Source organism: Pan troglodytes, chromosome 5 (genome assembly GCF_028858775.2).
Source record: "Pan troglodytes isolate AG18354 chromosome 5, NHGRI_mPanTro3-v2.0_pri, whole genome shotgun sequence".
Taxonomy (NCBI): domain Eukaryota; kingdom Metazoa; phylum Chordata; class Mammalia; order Primates; family Hominidae; genus Pan; species Pan troglodytes.
Genome location: NC_072403.2, coordinates 52671626 through 52696182, shown reverse-complemented (window position 1 = coordinate 52696182; position 24557 = coordinate 52671626). Strand labels below are relative to the sequence as shown.

Sequence of the window (24557 nt, the reverse complement as noted above, 5' to 3'; positions counted from 1 at the left end):
TAGGGGCACTTTGGGCCAGTCCCTTCCCAAAATATCTTCCTCTCTTTTTCCCTCTCTTAAATTATCTGTAACAGAGACATCTCCTGGCCATAGGTGATTAGGTTTCCCAGATTCAGTGCTTTTACAAAGAATGTCTCTCAAAGCTGACCTACCCCTTAATCAAGTAGTTGGGACTCACTTGAAAACAAAAAAGAAGTTGGGAGAACTTCACTGTGAAAGTGAGAATTTTGGAAAGTAATTATGTGGATTTTGTTTTATTTTTAAGGAGTTTCTTTGTGAAAAAAGAATGATGCAAAAGTGGTAGCTGAAGAATGGAAATAAATTTGTTAATAAAGTTAATTGTTTCTCTGATGTTTTCAATGAAAAATTAAGTGTTTTAGCACTTCCTTGAAGGTCGGAGATTGCCAAGGGACAAAATGCAGTAGTCAAAAGCAGAGAGGCCCTAAAATGTGTGGTCTTTGCAAGGCCTGAGATATACTTTAAATGTTTCCCCTTTACAGAAAAATAAACTATCCAACTACTATTGGTTATCTCCATTTATATGACCTGCAAAAACCTCAAGAAATAAAACACATGCAGTAAGATGAGTTTACTCTCCTACCTCATCCCCAAAGTTATTCTTTCAGCAATATTCCCAGCCTCAGCAAATGAAGTTACTACTTGCCAGTCATCCAAATCTGAAATCTCAGAAACTTTTGACTCCTCTCCTTTCCTAACCCCTCCTCCCACTAACCAATTTGATAAGGTTAGGTTCTGATAAATCTGCTTTTTCACAGATTTCTGAAATCCATTCCCTCTTCTTTATATCACCTGCCTCTTCCTTGGTGTAGGTACCTTCCATTTTTCCCCTAGAAAACTGGAGCATCTGTTAATTGATCTCTTGCCACCAGTCTTGCTCTATTTCAATTCTTTATCCACTGTTGATCAAGTCATCTTTCTACAATGGAAAACTGAGCATAGAATGAACCTTGCACCAAACAATATGTTCCCTCACACATGGCTCTCCATCACCAGGCTCCTGCTCACCTTCCTGGCTCTTGCTCATTATGGGATTATGGCTGCCCCTGCTGAGTCATACAGGTTGCCAAGGAAGTGGGGAAAAGCCTACAGTCACAGGCCTCAACCTGTTCCCATGCAGCCTGCAGTCCTAAAGGCTGGGCTTATTCCCACCGTGCCCCTTCAACAGCACTGGGTCCATGAAAAGCTCCTGACATGAAAAGCTCCAGGCACACTGAACTTAGGGGGTTCTCCAAGTAACCAGGTTCAGGTTCATGTTTGCTCTCTCCTCACCCTCTCCCTCTCCCTCTTCTTCCCTTTGATCCTCTCCTCCCCTTCTTCTTCCTCCTTCTCCTCCTCACCCTTTCCCTCTCTCCCTCTTCCTGCCCCTGGTTTGTCCTCCCTTCTTCTCTCTAACACTCATCTCAACTCTCCCTGATGCTTCATCCCACGCTTTCTCAGTGGCCCCACTCCTGCCCTGCTGCAACCCAGGACACTCATTGTCATGTATTAAGACAATATACTCATTTCTCCACCACCCCCACCTGGTAACTGTAAGCCTGCTGAGGGCTAAGACCGTATTGCATATTTTGTTGCACCTACAGTCTAGCACACTTCCTGGAATGTAGTAGGTGTGCAATTTTTTTAAAAATAGAAGAATGAGGCCAGGCGCAGTGGCTCATGCCTGTAATGGTGGCTCACGCCTGTAATCCCAGCACTTTCGGAGGTTGAGGTGGGCCGATTACCTGAGGTCAGGAGTTCAAGACCAGCCTGGCCAACATGGTGAAACCCCATCTCTACTAAAAACACAAAAATTAGCCGAGCATGGTGGCACACGCCTGTGATCCCAGCTACTCAAGAGGCTGAGGCAGGAGAATTGCTTGAGCCCGGGAGATGGAGGTTCCAGTGAGCCGAGATCATGCCACTGTACTCCAGCCTGGCTGACAGAGAGAGACTCTGTCTCAAAAAAGTAATAAATAAATAAATAAATAAGCTCCAAAAGTAACTACTCAGGTAAGTTAGGTATTTAATTTGTATCTAAGTAGTTGTCAGTATTTTTCTTTTATTTAACTGCTATTTTTTGCATTTTTTTTCCTAAGAGGCTAAATCATGTGCTAACTACCATTTTCATCATACTATCCATCCATCATTATCAAAACCCCATGGTCAGGACTCAGGATTAAGATGGGAGATGAGAGGCAGGATTAGCTTGCAGCTGCCTGGACAGAGCAGTGTAGGGAGACTCACATCATGAATTTTTGCTCCGAGAACTACTGCAGGAACATACCAGGAAAGCCAAGACAATCCTAGACCCTTTGAAGGAACTGGATCACAACTGCAGGTTGCCTGAGATGCTGAAAACCTGTGAGTCTGCTTGCTTTCTCAACAAGGAGGCTCGTGGTCCGGGACAAGTTCTCAACCCTGGTCACCAGCCGCCTGGAAATGGACTCAGTGCTGTTGAAGGGGCAAGGTGGGAATAAGCCCAGCCTTTAGGACTGCGGGCTGCATGGGAGCAGGGTGAGGCCTGTGGCTGCAGGCTTTTCCCCACTTCCTTGGCAACCTGTATGACTCAGCAGAGGCAGCCATAATCCCTCCTGGAATATAACTCCACTGGACTGGAAACCACACCGCCATTCCCCACAACAGCCACAGCAAACCCTGCCCAAGGAGAGGCTGAGCTCAGACATGCCTATCCCTGCTCCAACCTGGTGATCTTTCTCTACCTGCCCTGGTAGCCAAAGACAAAGGTCAGAATCTCTTGGGAGCTCTATGGCCTTGCCCACCAGCTGAGAAACGTGAATACTTAACCAGGTGTCCCTAGGGCAGGTTTGCATCCTCCCTATAGGACGGTAGCTGATGCACTCTTGCTCCTGGCTGGAGGATTGCCAACACAAAACCAGCACACTAAACAAAAACACAACCAAGGACCTTCACAGAGTCCACTTCATTCCCATGCTACCTCCACTGGAGCAGGTGCTGGTGTCCACAGCTGCAAGACCTGAAGACAAATCACATCACCAGACTCTTTGTACTCCTCAGTACCAGCCCAGAGCCCAGTAGCTATGCTGGGTGGCTAGATCCAGAAGAGCAAAAACAATCACTACAGTTCAGCTCTCAAGAAGCCCCATTCCTAGGGGAAGGGGGAGAACACCACATCAAGAGAGCACCCTGTGGGACAAAAAAATCTGAAAACAGCCCTTGAATTCCAGATCTTCCCTCTGACACAGTCTACCCAAATGAGAAGGAACCAGAAAAACAATTCTTGTGATATGTCAAAACGAGGTTCTTTAACACTGCCAAAAGATCATGTCAGTTCACCAGCAATGGAGCCAAATGAAGACAAAATCTCTGAATTGCCAGAAAAAGAATTTTGAAGGTCAGTTATTAAGCCAATCAAGGAGGCACCAGAGAAAGGTAAAGTCCAACTTAAAGAAATCAAAAACATGATGAGAATATGAAAGGAAAATTCTTCAGTGAAATAGATAGCACAAATAAAAAACAATCACAACTTCTGGAAATCAAAGACATACTTAGAGAAATGCAAAATGCACTGAAAAGTCTCAGCAATAGAATTGAACAAGCAGAAGAAAGAACCTTAGTGCTCAAAGACAAGGCTTTTGAATTAACCCCATCCATCAAAAACAAAAAAAATTTTTTTTAAATGAACAAAGCTTCGAAGAACTTTGGGACTATGTTAAACATCCAAACATAAGAATAATTGGCATACCAGAAGAAGGAGAAATCCAAATATTTGGAAAACGTATTTGAGGGAATAATTGAGGAAAACTTCCCCAGCCTTGCTAGAGATCTAGACATCCAAATATAAGAATCTCAAAGAACACCTGGGAAATGCATCTCAAAAAGATCATCGCCTAGGCACATAGTCATCAGAATAGAGAACCCAGAAATAAACTCAAATACTTACAGCCAACTCATCTTCAACAAAACAAACAAAAACATAAAGTGGGGAAACGACATCCTATTCAATAAACAGTGCTGGCATAATTGGCAAGCCACATGTAGAAGAATGAAACTAGAGCCTCTTCTCTCACCCTATACAGAAATCAACTCAAGATGGATCAAAGACTTAAATCTAAGACCTGAACCCATAAAGGTTCTAGAAGGTAAAATCAGAAAAACCCTTCCAGACATTGGCTTAGGCAAAGACTTCATGACCAAGAAGCTAAAAGCAAATGCAACAAAAACAAAGATAAATCAGTGGGACTTAATTAAACTCAAAAGCTTCTGCATGGCAAAAGAAATAATCAGCAGAGTTAACAGACAACCCACAGAGTGGGAGAAAATTTTCACAGTGTATACATCCAACAAAGGACTAATATCTGGAATCTACGAATAACCCAAACAAATTAGCAAGAAAAAAACAAACAATCCCATCAAAAAATGGGCTAAGAACATGAATAGACAATTCTCAAAAGAAGATACAGAAATGGCCAACAGGCATATGAAAAAATGTTCAACATTACTAATTATCAGGGAAACACAAATCAAAACTATAATGTGATACAACCTTACTCCTGCAGAAATGGCCATAATTTAAAAATTTTTTTAAATTATATATATTGGTGTGGATGCAGTGAAAAGGGAACACTTTTACACTGTGGTTGGGAATGTAAACTAGTACAGTGACTATGGAAAACAGTGTGGAGATTCCTTAAAGAACTAAAAGTAGAACTACCATTTGATCCAGCAATCCCACTACTAGGTATCTACCCAGAGGAAAAGAAGTCATTATACGAAAAAGATACTTGCACATGGATGTTTATAGCAGCACAATTTGCAATTGAAAAAATATGGAACCAGCCCAAATGACCGTCAATCAACAAGGTGATAAAGAAAAAAATATATATGTAAAATATATATATACACACACACACCATGTATTACTACTCAGCCATAAAAAGGAACAAAATAATGACATTCACAGCAACCTGGATGGAGTTGGAGACCATTATTCTAAGTGAAGTAACTCAGGAATGGAAAAAACAAACATTGTATGTTCTCACTCATATGTGGGAGCTAAGTTACGAGGATGCGAAGACAAAAGAATGATACATTGGACTTTGGGGACTCAGGGGGAAAGAATACTTTTTATGAACCAAAGTATGCATGATTTTCACTCCGTAAAATTTCATACCAACCCATCAAACTGTTGAAATATGATATATGAGCTCTCTCCTTCATAGGGCTTGAAATCCACACAGGACTTGAGACGGAACATCTCAAAGGCATACAGAATGGCTCCTTTAGCATTCAGCCCTGCAGAAATCAGTAAAAATATCAATGAGCATTATTTGGACCTTAGATAATATCTATAACTTATAGTTTAGAGAAAACCATGCTACCACATTAAATCCACAGAGGTGCATGATAGCGTTTTTGGTAATAAATAGATTTCCTGGTAACTAAAACTGCAAAATTGTTTGTGGACATCTGCAAAATTAGTTGTGGACATAAACATTAAGTGCATACCTTAAATGCACAATGCAAATATGTCTACAAAATAAGAATATACACATGTGTATATGGCTAAATAAAATAATAAAATAACTTCCACACTTTCACCTTTTGCCTTTCCCCCACTGAAGCGGAGATTTAGAGTGCATTGCCTCAGGAGAGTCACATGGCAGAACAGAAAACAGAAGTGGCTTGTGAGTAGCTCTGGCTTTAGTTGACATAGATAACGTACCTTAGAGTGAGGCAGTGAGAATAGTGTTCCTTACCCCAATCTAAAAGACATTCTCTCTTTCTGGTGGAGGAAAGCAGAGCTTAGAGAGGTTTGTGGGTTCTGAAAGCATAAGAAGCACATACGGTATCTTACCCTGCTTCCCAGCCAGATGCCTGGGAGATGGCAAGACTAGACAGCTAGTACTGCACAGAGCCTTAGAAGAGATTTCTGTATCCCGAGCTCAGCACCCAAGCAGCAGAAGCCTAGTGGACTTGAAGGGGCAGGAAAAATAGATACTGACTAGTAACCTGTGGGGACCAATGACCAAAGATCAAATGCCTTTCCTTTCACCTAGCATGCATGCACTTTGGCATTGTAAGACAAAGATGGGGTAGAAAAGAAAGATACTCCAGAGAAACTGAGATTATGTTTTACTTTGTGTGCATTTTACCCTCCCATCAACTCATTGAAGGTTAGAATCTAAGTTAAAAATTAAGCCAAGTTATATAAAATAAAATTACATTTCTTGCACATTTGATTTAGTGCTTTCTCTCAAAGAGTTTATAACTATTGGCCAGGAAATTACATCATATTTTCTGGCCTTTATTTCATTTAATAAACTATCAAGTTGGAGATTCCACAGCCTAAATGTCATATAATGTCATATCAAGATCATTAAAGAAATAGTCATGGGAATAGTCAATAAACTAATTGTGGAAACTACACAGATAACAATAACAAGAGCATTAATTACATCTGCTGGGAGATTTTCATGTACTTTTACCTATTCTTACTTAGTTACATCTGTAATATGAAGAGATGTACCCAAGATAGCTGTGGTGTCACAAAAATGTGAGAAAGAAAAAGTGATTATACTGAAAGCAAGCTTCCTAGAAGGCTATTTGGCTTTTGTTATTCTCAATCCAAACGGTGGGATTTCTGAGAGTGATTAATTTTAAAATTATACCTTTTCTTCCTTCTCCATACCTAAATAAGTTGTAAAGAGGGAACTAAGCAACTCTGTAATAATTTTGTAAAAACTACCTCAACATTATTGGGATAAATGGAAATAGAGCCCATTTGAAGTCTTCCTCTTCTCCATGAAGGCAACCCTGAGTGCTCCTCCTCTGAATGCAGGAGGCACATTTGACTGATTTATTTCCTTCCTTCCTTCCTTTCTTTCTTTCTTTCTTTCTTTCTTTCTTTCTTTCTTTCTTTCTTTCTTTCTTTCTTTCTTTCTTTCCTTTCTCCCTTCCTTCCTTCCTTTCCTTCCTTCCTTTCCTTCCCTCCTTCTTTTTTCCTCTTCTTCTTTTTTCCTTCTCCTTCTTCTCCTCCTCCTTCTTCTCTTCCTCCTCCTTCTTCTCTTCCTCCTCCTCCTCTCCTTTCTCCCTTTCTTTCTTTCCTTCCTTCCTTCCTTCCTTCCTCCCTCTCTCTCTTTCTTTCTTTCTTTCTTTCTTTCAGATGGGGGTCTCACTTTGTTGCTCAGACTCGACTTGAACTCCTAGGCTCAAGTGATCTTCCTGCCTCGGCTTCCCAAAGTGCTGAGATTATAGGTGGCCAAGGCTTGAGTTGTCTTTATGTAGGTGGTTTGCTACACTTAAGATACTATTAGCTCCTTGAGAGAAAGGGATAAACTTTTTGTCTCATTGTAACTCGTTCCTAGCCAACTGCCCTGACATAGTAAGTTGTACATAGTTCTGTGTCAAACAAGCTCGTTTTGAAAACCACTAGCATTCCTTTAACCTTGGATCAAATAATATAAGAAGAGTTAACTTTATTTGTTCTTTTTTTTTCTTTTGAGAAGAGTTAACTTTAGATACCAATGGCTGTACATATTAGAAGATAAGCATAAGAAGGCTACCTAGATTCAGTTTAGGAATTCCTTTGAGAGAATTTCTGGTGCTCAAAATTGTCAAGGAGCTTGAATCTAATTAATCCTCCCACAGATAACAGTTGTAAACTTGAAAAAATAAGAAAATAAACTCTTTAAATATGCTGGAAAATGGCTAAAACAGGCAGAAACTAGAGGATTTTTTCTTAAAAGAAGGAAAATTTTATTGGGTAAGATTCACATTTATACAGCTTTTTGCATGAGGGCACACTCTAATTTCTTCAATGCAAGAAAGAGAACTCAAGTATAAATCTACAGTTGTATTTTCTTAACATACCACAAGGACAAGTTTGGGGCTGAGTTTTAACCCGAGTGGCTGAAAATCAAGGGAGAAAGTCCTAGAAAGGAAAGTCATGGTAGATGAAGAGGAGATTCATCCCAAAGTCTGTGTATAAGTGCCCCTTCAATACTTGTCTGACTCATGAACTTTCCATAAATGGGAAAAGGCTCCAAGCTCCTCAGTAGGAAGTAGCCATTGGAAGGCTGAGCAACCTGAACAGATACATCAGTTGCTGCCCACTGCAGTGGAGGAAGAATTTGGAGTTTGAGTCATGCAAATTTACAGGGGTTGGGGAAACTCGGGCATTCCATTGAAATCCCAGAAGGACCATGACTTAAACAGTAAAGACTATATTCCAGCACTAAGAGATTTGCCTTGAACTAAAGGCAAGACCACAAAATCCTCCACAAATTCCAGATGATCATGCAGTAATTTGACTGCTCTAACAAAAATTAACACAATTCAGAGGAGAATGAAAACACCCATAGTTACTACAATGTAATACAATGTCTAATATATAGTCAAAAATTACGAGGCCTGTGAAGGAACAGGAAATTGTTATTGATAGATAATAGTAAGAGCAATAACTAGAAAGAGAAACAGACCCCAAGGTGACTAAAATGTTAGACTTAACAAACACTTTAAATCTCTATTGTATACTTGTTAAATAATTTAATGGAAAAAAGATGAACATACAAATAATCTCAGCAGACAAATGGGAATTATATAAAAGAACCCAATGAAAATTCTATCAGTATTATATCAAAAATAAAAAATTCACTGGATAATTTTAAAAGCTGACTGGCGATGGTAAGAGAGACAGAGAGAAAAATGTTCAGAAAAATGAATAGCGCTTTAGTAACCAATGGGAAAAAAATCATCCAGTCTAAGATATGTGCAGTTAGAGTCTCTGATGGACAGGAGAAACACAGAAAAATATTTGAGCAAATAATGGCCTAACATTTTTCAGATTTGGTTATTTAAAAATCACCTTAAAGATAGAAGAAACTTGGTGAGCCCAAACAGGATAGATAAAAAGAAAATCAGCATAAGCATACCATAATCTAACTGTTATAAAAACAAAAATAAAGAGAACGTATTGAAAACAACTAGAGAAAAAAGGCATTACATACAGGAGAACAATAATATGAAAGTTTGAAAGATGGATGATTTATTATCAGACACTGGAGACAAGAAACAGTGTATCCGGAGCAAAATATTTGCAAAATATATATCTGATAAAAGACATATCCAAAATATATAAAGAACACTTAGAACTCAATACTAAATAACAACTCAATTTTTAAAATGGGTTAACAGAGCAGATATTTTATAAGGGAAGATATACAAATGACCAATGAGTAACTTTAAAGGAGGTCAACATTACTAGTCATAATGGAAATATAAATCAATAAATTAATAAAATAGCACTAGATGCCCAACAGAACGGCTAAAACTTTAAAAATTGACAACACCAAATGTTAGCAAAGGCATGGAGTAAACGAAACTCACGTACATTGTTTGTGGTTGTGTAAAATGGTACCAGCACATTGAAAGTGGTCTAACACTAAACCTACACCTATACTATAACCCAGCAATTTTATTCTTATTTACACCAGAGATATGAGAATATATTTTATAAAAGAATATGTGCAACACTACTCATAGTAGCTTTATTCATAACAGCCAAAACATAGCATCAATCCAAGAGAATGATTAAACAAGCTGTGATATACTAAATTCAATGAAATGACAGTAACAAAAAAAGAACAAATTGCTTATAAACACAGCAACATTGATGCATCCCAAGAACATTTTACTGAGTAAAACAAAGCCTTACTCAAAAGAGTATATAACATATGATTCCATTTATATGAAATTCTAGAAGAGGTTAAATTCACCTATGAAGAAAAAAGAAAAAATAGAATAGCACCTTCTTTTTCTGAAAAAGTGAGAATAACTTGGAAGGGCCATAACAGAACTCTCTGGAAGGATAACAGTGTTCCATCTCTTCATAGGAAGTTAGGTTTCAGAGGTACATACATTATAAACATGTTCCATCTCTTGATAGGAACTTGGATTACATAGGTGCATAGCTCTTTAAGAACTCATTGAATTGTACATCTGAGACTCATGCATTTTACCCTATATATATTTTATGTAAAAGGGAACTATATACAAATATTGACCTGTAGTTAATTACATGCATACTTAGGTGATGACTGGGGTAAAGTGTACTAGTGCCTGAAAGCGACTTTGAAATGCATCAAAAATACAATGGATTGATAGATTCATAGAGGGATATTGGGATGGATAGATGAAATAAAGCAAATAAAACTGTTAATTGTAATTTAGGTTATGAGTATGTGAATGTTCACTGCATAATGCTTTTAACTTTTTGATTATTTAAAAGTTTTTATAATCAAATGTTGGAAAACAAAAAGACAATGTATTACAACTTAAAAATGTTAAAATAATAATTTTTAACACTACTATAAACCGAAATTCTATTTCCAGTTAAAATATCCTCAAAATTTAGGCAAAATAAAGATCATTTTCAGGTAAAAGAAAAACCAGAATTTGTCATCAACAAATCTGCTTTATAAGAAGCGCTAAAGGAAGTTCTTCAGACTGAAGAGAAATGATACGAAAGAAGAACTCAAATTTACAGGAGGAATGAGGAGCACCAGAAATTTCAAGTGTAAAAGTAAATACGAAGACTCTTGCTTTTCATCAATTACTTTAAAAGATAACTGTTTAAATCAAAAATTCTAACACTATAGTGCGAGACTTATGAAGCATGTAGATGGAAAATATAAACCAATAAAGTACAAAGGGCAGGGGTATAAATGGAATTATACTATTGTAAAATGCTTGCGTAATATTAACGCTAATGACAATATTTTTAAAAATTTAAACATACTTTTATCCCATCCATGGATGAAAATATTCACAAGATAAATTATGAAGTATCTATTAATAAACTAAATTTTAATAAGCATACACCATATCAAAATTTGAAGAAGGCAGTAAAGCAGTGCTTCAGATAAAATTTATAGCTTTAGTAGCCGTGTTGTAGAATGTATTACATTAGAAAAAATGAAGATTTAAAATAAGTGATATGAATTTTCATCTTAAGAATGTCAAAAAAGAAGAGTAAACTAAACCTGAAATAAGTAGGAGAAAGGAAATAATAAAGGTAACAGAAAGCAACTAAATATAAAGCAGAGAAGCAAGAGAAAATTAACAAATCAAAAGTCAATTCTGTAAAAATATTAATAAAATCAATAAGCCCCTGGCAGGACATGTCAAGAAAAAAAGAGGGAAAACACAAATTGCCAATATAAAAGTGAAATAGGACTATCACTAAAGATTCTACAGACATTATAAAGATAATGAGATATTATGCCACTATTTTGACAACTTAGTTGAAATAGTTGTTGAATTTTGTCAAATGCTTTTTCTGCATCTATTAAGATAATCTTAATTTTTTATTACTGAAAAATACAATTTAATAAAAGCAGCATAATAGAAAATAAGAATAATTCTATAATTATTAAATGAATTGAATTCATTATAAAAATACTATCCCACAAAGAAAATTCCATTACTTGGTTATTTTATTTTATCGGTGAATTTTACCAACAAACAAATTTATTATTTATTTTATTGGTGATTTTTACCAACATTTAAGAAAGAAAAAATTTTGATCATACACAAACTTATTCAAAAGATAAAAGAAGAGGAAAAATTCTCAAGATGGTTTTGAGAGCTACATAACTTTATTACTAAAGCCTAATAAAGATATTACAAAAAGGTAAATTAGAAACTTATACTATTTATGAATATAAACACAAAAATGTATAACAAAATATTAGGAATCCAGCAAAATATGAAAAGGATAATACATCATAACCAAGTAGGGCTCATCTGAGAAATGCAAAGTTGGTTTAGCATTCAAATTTGATGTTATTACCATATTACACAATAAGGAATAAAAATTATATAAGTTGTTGCAGGAAAAGCATTTGATACACTGTAACAACTATTCATGATGAAAACATACCATCTGACAAAGGGCATCTGTGGAAAACCTATAGTGTTCCACATGAATGAAGTATTGAATACTACCACTAAACAAGCCAATGAGGCAAAGATGTCCACTCTTACCACTTCTATTCAACATGGTAATGAAGGTCCTAGCCAGAACAATAAGACAAGAAAAAGCAATATATGGTGTAAAAATTGGAAAGGAACCAGTAACACTGTCTATATTAAAAGGCAAGAAGAATTTTTACTAAAAGTCCTAAAAAAATCTACAAATCAACAATTAAAATTAATGAGTAAATTTAGCAAGGTAACAGGATACAAAATCAATATATAAAAATCCATTGTATTTTTATATATTAGCAGAAAACATTATGTAGTAAAATTTTTTAAATTTCATTTTAATAGCATCAAAAATATAAAATGCTTAGAAATGAATTTACCAAAGACACACAAGATCTCTACACTGAAATTTATAAAACATGGATTAGATAAATTAAAGAAGACTGAAATAAATGGACTGATGTACCATGTTTATGGATTATAGGACTCAATATTTTTAAGAAATTAGTTTTCTACAAATTTATGTACAGAATCAACACATTCCTATCAAAATCCCAGCAGGCTTTTTAGAGAAATTGATTATAAAATATACATGAAAATGCGAAAGGTCTGGAGTAGGCTAAACTGTCTTGAAATTGGAGAGCAAAGCTGGAACACTCAATTCAAGGTTAACTGTGAAGCTAGAGTAATCAACACAGTGATTTTTGACATGATGATAAACAAGTAGAATAAGATAGGAAAACAGAGATACCAGATCAAGAAATGAGGAGTCTTGGCAAACTTGGCAAATAAGACTCTTGCGAAGAGTACTTAATGAGGAAAGCAAAGTTTTATAGCAAATGTTGCTGGAACAACTGGGCTAATAAATACCAACCAATCAGTCTCAATCTCTTCATCCTGTTGTACACAAAATTAGTTTGCAATCAATTATAGACAAAAATTGAAACCATACAACTTCAAAAAATATAGGAATATATCTTTGTGACTTGGTTTAAGCACATATTTCTTAGAATATAAAAACACAAACCATAAGTTAAAAAATTGATAAATCACACTTTATCAGCATTTAAAGCTTTTGCATTTCAAAATTCACTGCTTGAAAAACAAAAACAAATAGGTAAGTAACAGACTAACAGAAAATATTTATAATACATATATCTGACAAAGGGCTTTAGCCATCATATATAAAATCCTACAAATAATAAAAAGACAAACAATATGATTTTTAAAACTCATGAATGAGTTGGACAGACCTTCGTAAAAGAAGATACAAAAATAGCCAGTGGCATAGTAAAATGTGCTAAATGTCACTAATCATTAGGGAAATGCAAATTAAAATCGTAGGGAGATACCATTTTACAACTACTAAAATGGCTATAATTACAAAGATTAATGCTATCAATGTTAGCGAGGATGTGGAGCAAATGAAACACTCATATATTTTCAGGAGGAGTGTACAATGGCACAGCCACTTTGGAAAACTGTTTGGCGTTTTCTTACATAGTTATCCATATGACCAAGCAATTATATTCCTAGGCATTTACCAAAGATAAATAAAAAATGTATTCACATAAACTTGTATAAGAATTATCACAACAGTTTTCTTCATACTAGCCCCAACAGAAAAATGGACAATAATTTACAGTATAGTATTACAAAGAAATATTACTGAGTAGTTTAAAAAAGAATTTACTGTTGATCCACAACAATATGGTAGAACTTAAAAAACATAAGTCAAATAAGCCAGACACATAGTATTTATAAAACAAATACTGTGGTATATGAGCTCATTTATCTGTAAATCAGTTGTAAATCAGGCAAAACGAATCCATAGGGGAAAATCAGAATGGTGGTTGTCTCTTAAGGAGTGGGGATGGGAACTGCCTAGAAAGGAACTTTATGGAATGATGGAAGTGTGCATTATATAGGTATATGTGTTTGTCAAAAGCCTTATATACTGATTTGTGTATTTCACTCTATGTAAATTTAACTTGAATAAAACAATTCTATACAAATATTCAACTCTAGTTAGAAAGTTTGCTTTCACAGTGGTCTGAGTCTGGGCATCTGAATTTTAACACTAAAGGTGACCTTCACGTGGTATTGCTTGAGAAATACTGCTGTATCCTTAATACCTTTATCTTATGTCAGTTCACTTGTCTCAAATCACTCTCAAATATAATTTCTTACCTACCTTGCAACTAGAGAGACCTTACTACTTAAGCTGTGGTCTGCGTGGGGACCAATAGCATCAGCATCACAGGACCGTTGGACATGCAACATCTCACACATCAACCCTGACCTACTCTGTAGGTTAACAGGATCCTCATCTGAGTCCTATGCACATTAAAGTCTGAGAAGCACTGCCTTACACCTTACAGAGGCATGGTAAAGGTTACATAAAATATCAGATGAAGGCACAAAGCCTGGCACATAATAGGGTGGTGCAGATGTGACAACCAGGATAAAACAAATTGTAATGGGAAAGAACCCCTTTTAAAGTTGGTGTTTCTTAAATCATGTTCCATTAAGTATTGGTGTTCCGTGAATTTGCAAGGCAAACACTGGAGAAAACAACTCAATTTTCCAACTAATAGCTGAGAACAATAGCATTTGTTTATATCTATCTGTTCTCCATAAACAGGGATTCGAGGCAGCACTGATAAAGAGGATGGAAAATACTGAAACATAATCTACATCTCCTGAGAGTAGGAGCAGCCTAGCAGCCCAACAAGATTAAGCAACCTTGTCCTGGCTTCCCTTCTTCACTCTAATCTTGTTCATCTGAATAAGCAGGAGGGGCCTTGCAGACATTGAGTCATCATGGCTGCTCAGCTGTCAGTCAACTGCTTGAGGGTCAGCCAGTGCCTACATGTGGCTTCTAATATTTATTTATTTCTACCAGTTGCTAGTTCTATGTGCAACCTTAGCTAAAAGGCAGGGAAGTCATTCTACTAGTCATTATTTCTAACAATGAGTAAAATGTAACATATTCAGATCTTTTTCTTAAGAGAGAGAAAAGAGTAGACATTAATAACACCAAGAAAAAAGGATTGTGAACATGTGAAATGTGGACTTTCCTATTTCTCAAAGTATGGCATGTTTCTCTTGTAAGAAAAAGAGAAGAAATCAATATGCTGAAAATAGTATCCTCACACTACATTTAGATTCACCTAAACAAAGTGCAAACTTTTCCTTGTTCTGATGCAAATTATATTTCATTAGGTTTTGCTCTTGTATGTTCTTCTGGTTATACTAATACTTTAATGTGTGTTGCATTTTAAAAGTTATTCTTGGATTCTGTGTATCTCAGACTGGTTAAGCAGCAATGGTTTTGATGTAATGTTATGTCTTTCTCCCCATTAGATAAAGATGCATCAGGACTTGAAAACTCTCTTAGATCGTGGTGGTTACTCCCAATGTGAAGCCCATGGACAGGCTGAGAGGAGAGAGAGAGTTAAACTGAAACTTCCTAATTAAGAACAATTAATATTACCCAAATTATCAGCCAAGATGTAAGGAATGGGGAACGTCCACCTGGTGTTTGGGTCTCTCAGGCCATTTCTGGATTTCTGTGAAAACAAAGGTAAAGGTGAGTGGGAAGCCTAGTCCTCAAGGTCACCTTGACCTCCTCCTTCACTAAACTCTCACACAGCAAACAGTCTATCACACAACTCAAACAGTTTAGTGGCAATTTGTCTTTTGATTATGAAAGCAATAGAAGTCCTTGAGAGATAATTTGGAAAAATCAGAGAAATTATTACGAACAAAATAAAGGGGGCCTGCAATCCCAAGAAAACTGGATAGATAAGCCATTTAATCATTTTAGACCCTTTTGTGCTGTTTACTTATTTTCCCTCTGTTTTTGTCCTTAGGAACTACAGTGGAACTCCTCACTGGAACAGATTATAGATGAGATTTCTCTCATCTCCTTCACAGTGCCCATCCCAGGGCTGGCCGCAGAGCAGAGACTCACACCCAGTGGTACTGCCTGTCCTGAGGAACTTATTGCATCATTGACAGGTACTCACCTGCAAGAGGATGTCCCCTTGAAAGAGGTCCAAGCCTGCAGCTGGAAGTGGAATTTTTTTTAAAAAAAGAATATTTGAGTGAACATTATTAAAAGGCATCTTTCATAATAAAATTAATCTTTGCCATTATAAATCTTTGACTATTAATCTTTATGTGGCAAAACTTTTTGAAACAATGCAAAAATTCCAGTTAAGCAAATGTGAATGGCCGATGAGTATCACATATTGTCATAGCCTCTGTTTTCAATGTTGGGACAAGAAATCTTGTCTAAGAATCTTAGAAGTAAGACATAAGTTAGAAGGGATTTTACTGATCACTGATTATAAAAAAGGGATTCGATGCAGCACTGATAAGGAGGATGAAAACTATTTAGAAAATGGCTGGGGGTGGTGGCTCATGCCTGTAATCCCAGCACTTTGGGAGGCCAAGGTGGATGAATCACCTGGGGTCAGGAGTTCAAGACCAGCCTGGCCAACATGGTGAAACCCTGTCTCTACTAAAAGTACAAAAATTAGCTGGGCATGGTGGCATGCACCTGTAGTCCCAGCTACTCGGGAGGCTGAGGCAGGAGAATTGCTTGAACCCGGGACGCAGAGGTTACAGTGAGCCAAGATCATGCCACTGCACTCCAGCCTGGGTGACAGAGCCAGACTCTGTCTCACGAAAAAAGAAAGAGGAAGAAAAAAGGAAGGAAGGAAGGAAGGAAAGAAGGAAGGAAGGAAGGTAGAAAGAAAGAAGGAAAGAAAGAAAGAAAGAAAGAAAGAAAGAAAGAAAGAAAGAAAGAAAGAAAGAAAGAAAGAAAAAGAAAGAAAGACTATTGAGAGAAATGGAGAAAGAAATAGAGTCCAGAGACATGAAGTGATGTACTATGTAATCCAGTGGCCAAGTGAGCATCAAAACTCCTGCCTTTCCATCCAGGGCTCTTTCTGCCAGTGTACCATTCTGCCTCTTGTCCCAAAGTAAATGAGTGTGTTTTGCTCTTTCCCATGAAAAAACGATGATACCCTCCAAAACCAAGCTCAAGGTGCTGCCCACGTCATGAGGAAGACCAGGGGAATATGGATAGATCCATTCTAAACCGTATCTCCAAACATCTGTTCTCAGGTGCTTAGCAGAATATACTCTCCCACTGCTGTTATTGCTTAATCCTTGCCTCATCCTGTTTCAGTAAGCAAGACTCTTAAAAGGGAAGATCTTTGTAGGAAAATTTCTCAAGCATTAAAAGAGCATCACTTATCATAACTCTCATGTGACATGAAACATTTTCTGTAAAATGCAACAACTTCAGACAGAATCACTGGATTGTACTTCATTCTGAGGACAGCCCTGATTTACAGGCTGGGAAGCCAAGGCAGAGATTAATTACCACAGTCTCACAAGCCAACAGAGGCCTCATTTGGCAAAGCCTGTGGCTCATTCAGGAACCAGCTCCGTTTATGCATAGGACACCAAGGAGGTGTTAGGTATTAGCAGGCATCATGATTTCACTTGCCAGTGAATAACTAGGGCTATCCCTGTATCATTCCCTTCCTCATGCACACATTTCTTAGATTGCTTAACCTCTTTAACCCTGACCTATTCCTATGGTAGCAGTACAATTAATCACAAACAGTAATGACATCGCTGTCCCACTGTCAGTAGGACCCAGATTTGAATCATCTTTTAAACAGAGGGACTTTGTTCTGGTCCATCTATTCTTACATTGAGGTTTGTCCTGAGCAAAAATCTGTATTTCCTGACACCTGGCCTGGATTATAATGGGATTGAGGGAGCTCTTCCAGAGTGAAGTGAACAAGCCCACTCAGACTTTGGCCCCAGTGGTCAGTCAGAATGGATGGGGTCATGGGGGGCAGGGAGAACCTCCCAAAGAAGTGCACATCCAGTGAAAGCAAGCCTCAATCTATTCATTACCCAATTTGTTCGTGTAGTGTACACTTACTAAATGCCTAATGTGTCTTAAGCATTTTTCTAGATGCTGGGATATAGCAGAGAATAAAACAAGTCCTTAAGGAGATGACTCTCTTGATTGGGGGAAGAGGGAGACATACAAATAAACAAATAACTGTAAAGTGTGACAAATGGTGACAAGTACAATAAAAAAGAAACAAACGAAAGGTAAAGTGGGAAAGAGTGCTGAGGTGAGATAGGTTTGCTATTTTATTAAAGAGTGGTCAGGCAGGGCCTCCCACAGGAGGTGGCATTTTAGCAGAAATATGATAGAGTGAGGGAATGAAGGAAGAGTAGGGGAGGTAGAGGCAGCACCAGATAGAAAGGTCCTGTGGCAGGAAAGCCTTGATGTCTTAGGGAAGTGGTCCTAAACTTGAGCATCAGAGTCCCTTGGAAGGCTTGGTCAACACCCGTTGATGAGCCCTCACCCTTGGATTTCTGGTCCATTAAGTCTGGGGTGAGGCCTGAGAATGTTCATTCCTAACAAGTTTCCTGATGATGCCGATGCTGCTGGCTTGGGGACAACACATCGAAAATCACTTCCTTAGAGGAGTAGCTGTGCAGTCAGGGTGGCTGGAAAGCTCAAGTAGGAAGGGGAAGAGTAGTCAGGGGCAGATTGACTCACACTCTGATGTGCATAGAAACCACTTGGGTCTGTCAAAATGAAGATGCTAATTCTGTAGGTCTGGGGTGGATCCTCAAATGCTTCATTTCTAAAAGAAAGCTCTTGAGTGACACAGATCACTTTGGCCTGTGGACCACATTTTGGGAATCAAGGCTCTAGGGCCTTTACTTTATGTTGAAGGAGAAGTCATTAGATGGTTGGAGCAGAGAAATGACATGATCTGAAGGATATTAAAAGGAGAGCTCTATGTTGTGCAGAATAGTCTGTAGGGAACAAAGTCAGAAAGGGAAGCACAGTTATGAGGCCTGTCAAAGGACCAGCCCAGACATGAGGTGGCTGACCAAGGTGGGGGCAGTAAAAGTGCTGAAAAGTCTCAACTGTGGTATGATTTGAAAGTAGATCTAGGCCTGGCGTGGTGGCTCATGCCTGTAATCTCAGCACTTTGGGAGGCTAAGGTGGGCGGATCACGAGGTCTTGAGTTCAAGACCAGCCTAGCCAATGTAGAGAAACCCCATCTCTACTAAAAATAGAAAAACTAGCCTGGCATGGTGGTGGACACCTGTAATCCCAGCTACTCGGGAGGCTGAGGCAGGAGACTCGCTTGAACCCGGGAGGCGGAAGTTGCAGTGAGCCGAGATGGCACCACTGCACTCGAGCCTGGGTGACATAGCAACACTCCATCTCAGGAGAAAAGAAAAGAGAAAAAAGAAAAGTAGATCAAGTAGATTGAATAACATTTGCTGACAGATTGTGTGTCAGGTGTGAGAGAAAAAAGCAAGAGTTAGGGGCAACTCTAACATTCTGAGCCAAAAATCTAGAAGGAGTGAGTCACATTTACTGAAATGAAAAGGACTGAGAGGAGCAGGTCTTGGGATGGAGGATAAGAAACGTTAACTCAGCCTTGTGAGGCAAAAAGATGGTAAAAAGGTGGCAATTTTCTCTATATGATTTTCCCAATTTATGGTGTTAGAATCTGGCCATATGGCTAACCCAATCAATCCTGGTGGTTTGGTTGAAATGGCCTAAAAAGAAGATTTACATGGTAATGAGATTTCTCCACTGGGGTCAAGGATCAGAGGTGGTGGTGGGCCTAAAGAGTACAAAATGGCAAAGAGGTAAATAATTAATTTTTATTAGATAAATAATGATGAGATTAGAAAAACTCTAATTCTAATCCCATTTCTGTTGTAAAATACAGCAGATTCTCTGAACTGTTTACACAATAGCTAACTCTAAAGAGAGATATTTTAGTGCCTGGCTCTGAAGTCTTGGGACCAATTTATGCATTCACCCATTTACCTTCCTAAACTATTTCTGCTCTGCCTATGCAGCCATTCTCCAGCTATTCCAATTAAATATCAACTAACTGGCTTCTCTGTGAGTGAGACAAAGCCAGAAAAATTGATCCTTAGTTATTGTATGTTAGTTTTGTAGCCTTCAGATAGCACTGAGCTATTAAGGTATGGGCTACAAGATCTGGAAGTAAGCCCCATCACTGCTACCTATGATCTTGAGCAAGTCACTCTACCCATGAGAAGCCACCTGTCCCTTCCCAAAAAAATGAAAACAGCACTTACTCCACGACAAGACTGGACAAATAAATATGCAATTGCATATAAAAGCTTTTGTAAACTGAAGGTACTTATGATCATGAATAGCTCTGCTTCCACAAATCCTGACCTAAGACACTGGGAATGCAGAGGCTTCTCTCTCATTTCAGAAGCAGGACAACAGAGAGAAAACAGAGATGATGACTCAGCTTCTCTCTCCTCTCAGTAATGGATGAGACTGATGAATTTCTTCAAGAAATATATTTGTAAATGAGATGTCCAAGTGGAGATTGCTTTACACTCACCTCTAAGTCTCAACCGAGGAGTTGTTAGTGAATATGATGGGCCATTGGAGGGGTTGGGTTTTGTTTCCCCACTAAATATAACCAGAGGCTTATTCTTATATTTTTCTTTAACAATCGGAATAATTATCTATTTGCTTTCCTTTTCCTCCAAATACAAATTGGAAAAATAAAATTTTTCTAAAGAGAAACTTGTTACGTATTTCTAGATCCATTGAGGACTTCCTAGCTCTCCTAGAAAGTCTGGTCTAACTATCTTCTCTTTCCGCATTTTTATCTTTCAGAAAATACAATTTCTCACAAAGCACCAAAAAAATATTTCTCCCCCAAAGAATCACAATACAGTATTAGGAAGGAAAGTGTTCAGTAATCCCACCACTGGGTTTTAAGTAATTTCAAGACTTTAATAACACAAAAATTGAACTCACCTAAATTGATTTCTGAAATATCCTTCTGTTCACCAAAATCTGCATCATGTACTGTTAAAAGTGAGAAAAAAAATTATTATTAGTCTTGCCCAATGAAAAAAGTTCAAAAACACTCTCTGTACATTTGAACTAATTCTTACCATTTTCTTCAGGAAGATACTTAATCTGAAAAAAATAAATATACAGAAAATGGATAATGTATACTAGAATTAATATTTCTAAATATCCAAAAAGCAGGACTCGACTTACCGGTACAGCTGCTATGTGGGCAAAAAGCAAGGTAAAAAAGAGAATGCAAGTGGATCTAATCCAAGCCATTGCTGCAAGTGAGCTGATTTTAGCACACACCTTGTCATAAATACCGTTTAGACTTTACCCTGACGGTCGTATTAGAAACTTTGACCCTTCCATATGTACCGTAGTGCCAATAAAGGTAGTCAAAGATAACATCATTGACTCTTTCGAGGACAAATACTAAGTTTACCTTAAATGCTTAAGCTCCAAAGACTGGGGAAAAGTTTGAAAAATTAATACGAAAATGAGCATATAAGAACTAATAACATTCCTATAGGGCAGCCATAGCCATTCATATCATAAAACAGGATAGATGATCCCCTTAACAATAAAAATAAAAATAATTTATAAAATTATTATTATTTAATTCTAATAAAATATAAATTCAAATTTTATGGAAATGTTATAAAGCAATTACTGAAGGACATAAAAATACCTGACTCTCTCTATATATGTACATATGTATGAAATATTAATAGATTGTTTTAATATTAATCTATAAATTCATTGTCATTCTAGTAAAAAATCTAACAGGGTTTTCAGTGGAACTTGCCAAGCTGACAAATGGTTCAATTCACATGAAAGAGTAAACCTTGAAGAATAGATAAGAAAATTCTGAAAAGGCTGAATAAAGAGAAAAGAATTGCCTCAAAAGAATATCAGGAGCTTTGGTGAAGTTACAGTAATTAGAGTGTAATAGTTCCAAAAATAAAGATAAAATGAATCTATAGACTGGAATAGGTAATATCCAAATAGATGCAAGCATATGCGGGGCTTTTATGTATAAGAGGAACCAAAAAGGCAAGAGGGAAACTTGGGTCTCTTTCATAATAATGTGGGAATAATTGCATTTCCATATGAGGAAATACATTAAATGTACACCTGATACCATTGACAAAAATAAATTCTAGATAGATTAAAAATTTAAATATGAAAATATAAACTTCGAAAAAGAAAATATAGGAACATATTTTTAACCTTTAGGTCAAGAAATATTGCTTAAACATGAAAAAAACATAGAAATTACAGAGGAAAAGAATAATACATTTGACTGTATCAAAATTTAAACTTCTTTATGACAAAAACATAACATGATTAAAAGACAAGCCACAGGTGAGAGATGATATGTATACTGCATATAATTGAATAAGAATAAGTATTCAGGATATGTAAAGAATTTCTACAAATCAATAAGAAGAACAGGAGATTATCTAAGGAAAAAATGAACAAAAAATACGAGTAGCAAATTCACAAAAGACCCAGATGGCCAATAAACATGTAAAAAGATTTTTAGCCTCGTAAGTAATCAGAAAAATTATAGGTTCAAATAGCAGTAAAATACCACCTCAAGCTAAGATTAGCATAAATTAAGAAGACTGACAATATCAAGTGTCAACAAGAAGGTAAGAAAATAGGAAATCTAGTAGGACATCAATTTGATGCTATCTAATGAAGTTGAAATGTGCACAGTTCATAAGATAGAAACTTCACTTCTAGGTCTATATGCTAAAGGAACTCACACATATGTGCACAAAATTCCACATAGCATATTCATTGAAGTTTTTTTGTTATGGTAAAGAATGGGGAAAATGTGTTTATACTAAAAGAAAAGATAAATTATGGAACATATTCAGCCATGCACAGGTAAATGTTTAACAATCGGCTCTTTTAAAAAAAGTAAAAACAAACAAGCAAACAAACAAAACCAAGCCTTTATTTGTAGTGTTTGTTGATTGCCATGGTCAATTTCAAGCTACCAACACCATGTCACTGAATGCAGTGTTGGGAAGAGATGTACACAGTGGGCTCCATCTGCGCCAGCACAATACTAAATATATGCACACACCCACCTATTCTTGCCTGCACCAGATATAAGAATCTTTGGTATTAGAGCAATCTTCAAGGTCTAGAGCCTGCATCTCTCTACCTCAGACTTACTACTGGGCAGGTGGGCTAGTCCTGCTGTCAAAAAAGCATTTCCTGTCACAAAAGACTTTTAGAAGGTGAACAGTAGAGCTTCTTGAGCTGTAAAATAGGAGGCATGTCAACTGGGGGCCTGCTTCTGATGGGCAGAAGCGTTCTATGGCTGATTTTTGTTTTACCTAAGCCACTGATGGTGAGGTGATAAAAGGCCATCTTCCACCGTCTCTAACCACTACAAACCACTAATATTATTTTTTTAAACGAAACAAAACAAAAAGCCAAATTTGCCCAACAGCCGCAATGACTTAAGTGAGCAACTACAATCTAGACCATTTAAAAATTGGGCAATAATCAAATTTTAAAACTGGCCAACATCGTAAGAATAATTGGCTTTAAGTATCAGTGTGGAAAATATATGAGACTTTTATTTCTTAAATGTGTTGTTTAATTTTTCTCAAATTCTGAAGCAATTATGGTAAAACTGAATATTTGGTAAAACTGAATATTTGTTAATCTTGGAAACCAGGAAGTAGGAGTTTGTTATTTTATTTTCTAAAGAAAAAGGCAGTGCTGTTGCTTTGGTACACCTCTCTACTAAATCTCAGTTATCAGGATTTCAAACAGGGAATAGTGAGGCTGTTTAATTCTCTCCACCTTCTCTTGCTTCCAGCCAGATGTGTTTTTATCTTTCCCTGCCTTCTTAAACTTATCTGAAGGATATACTACAACAATGGCTTTGGAATCAGATAAGCAGGAACTCCACCTCTACCATTGACTAGCTACAGTAATTTTAGTACCTGCTTTTTATGTGTAGAATGGATAGTGGTGCCTACTTCATGGGGCCAATGTAAAGATTCAATGAGATAACATATGTAAACCACAGCTACTAGAAACATAGGAAGCACTCAATAAACTGCTCCTTCTACCTGCTAGTTAGCAACTGCCTCCTAGCAAAACATGGGCAATAAAAACACAGTTCAGCCCACTCCTTGCTCAGTAGAATCTCCAGTGATGAGAACATAGGTCTTCAGCAGACACAACCTGCCCCCAATTATTTTATTGTCACAATCTTAATGGCAGATGTTAATTAGTTACCAGCTATTTGCAATCCTAGTCACTTCTTCATTGTGTCAGGGTATCAAATGAGTAAGGCTGGGGCCTTAAGTCCTTCATTTGAAGGGTTCATGGCTTTTCAGTTTAAAGAAGATTATGCACTCTGTGGTCAAGGTCCATGCTTTATTTCCTGTATTTGCCCCAGTGTTTGGAAACATAGTAGGTAATTAGTTCTCATTTTAACTGAAAAAAGTAAATAGAAATTTCTCTGAAGGTATCGGATGGGGTGACTTGCTTTGATCTCAGGAAGGGCATTTCATAAACTGACCAGTTGAGAAAGTGGTCTGAAGCTTAGAGGAAGAAAGCCACTGACAGGTAGAAAATGGAAAAACCCACCCCCAGCTATTTCCACACACTCTCCAGCTTCATAAAAGCTCAG

The 24557-nt window shown here is 37.1% G+C and overlaps 1 protein-coding gene and 1 long non-coding RNA gene across 4 annotated transcripts in view; one reads left to right on the top strand and one right to left on the bottom strand.

Moving 5' to 3' along the window:
- Positions 1-24557, bottom strand: part of MEP1A (meprin A subunit alpha) — a 56780-nt gene that overhangs the window by 21883 nt on the left and 10340 nt on the right. Inside the window, exons 3-7 of one of the 3 annotated variants that reach the window (XM_063813094.1) lie at positions 20989-21013; positions 20849-20899; positions 15996-16036; positions 15461-15536; positions 5157-5274 (exon numbers count right to left, since the gene is read on the bottom strand). In XM_063813094.1, the coding sequence (XP_063669164.1) occupies positions 5157-5274; positions 15461-15536; positions 15996-16036; positions 20849-20899; positions 20989-21013 (311 nt within the window). Of the gene's footprint in view, positions 1-5156; positions 5275-15460; positions 15537-15995; positions 16037-20848; positions 20900-20988; positions 21167-24557 lie in introns of those variants that run through there. The other 2 variants (XM_054685879.1, XM_063813095.1) reach the window with 2 other exon arrangements.
- LOC134810304 (uncharacterized) lies at positions 15331-16128 on the top strand. Its single transcript, XR_010158033.1, has 2 exons — positions 15331-15556; positions 15840-16128. It is a non-coding gene; the product is annotated as an uncharacterized LOC134810304 (long non-coding RNA).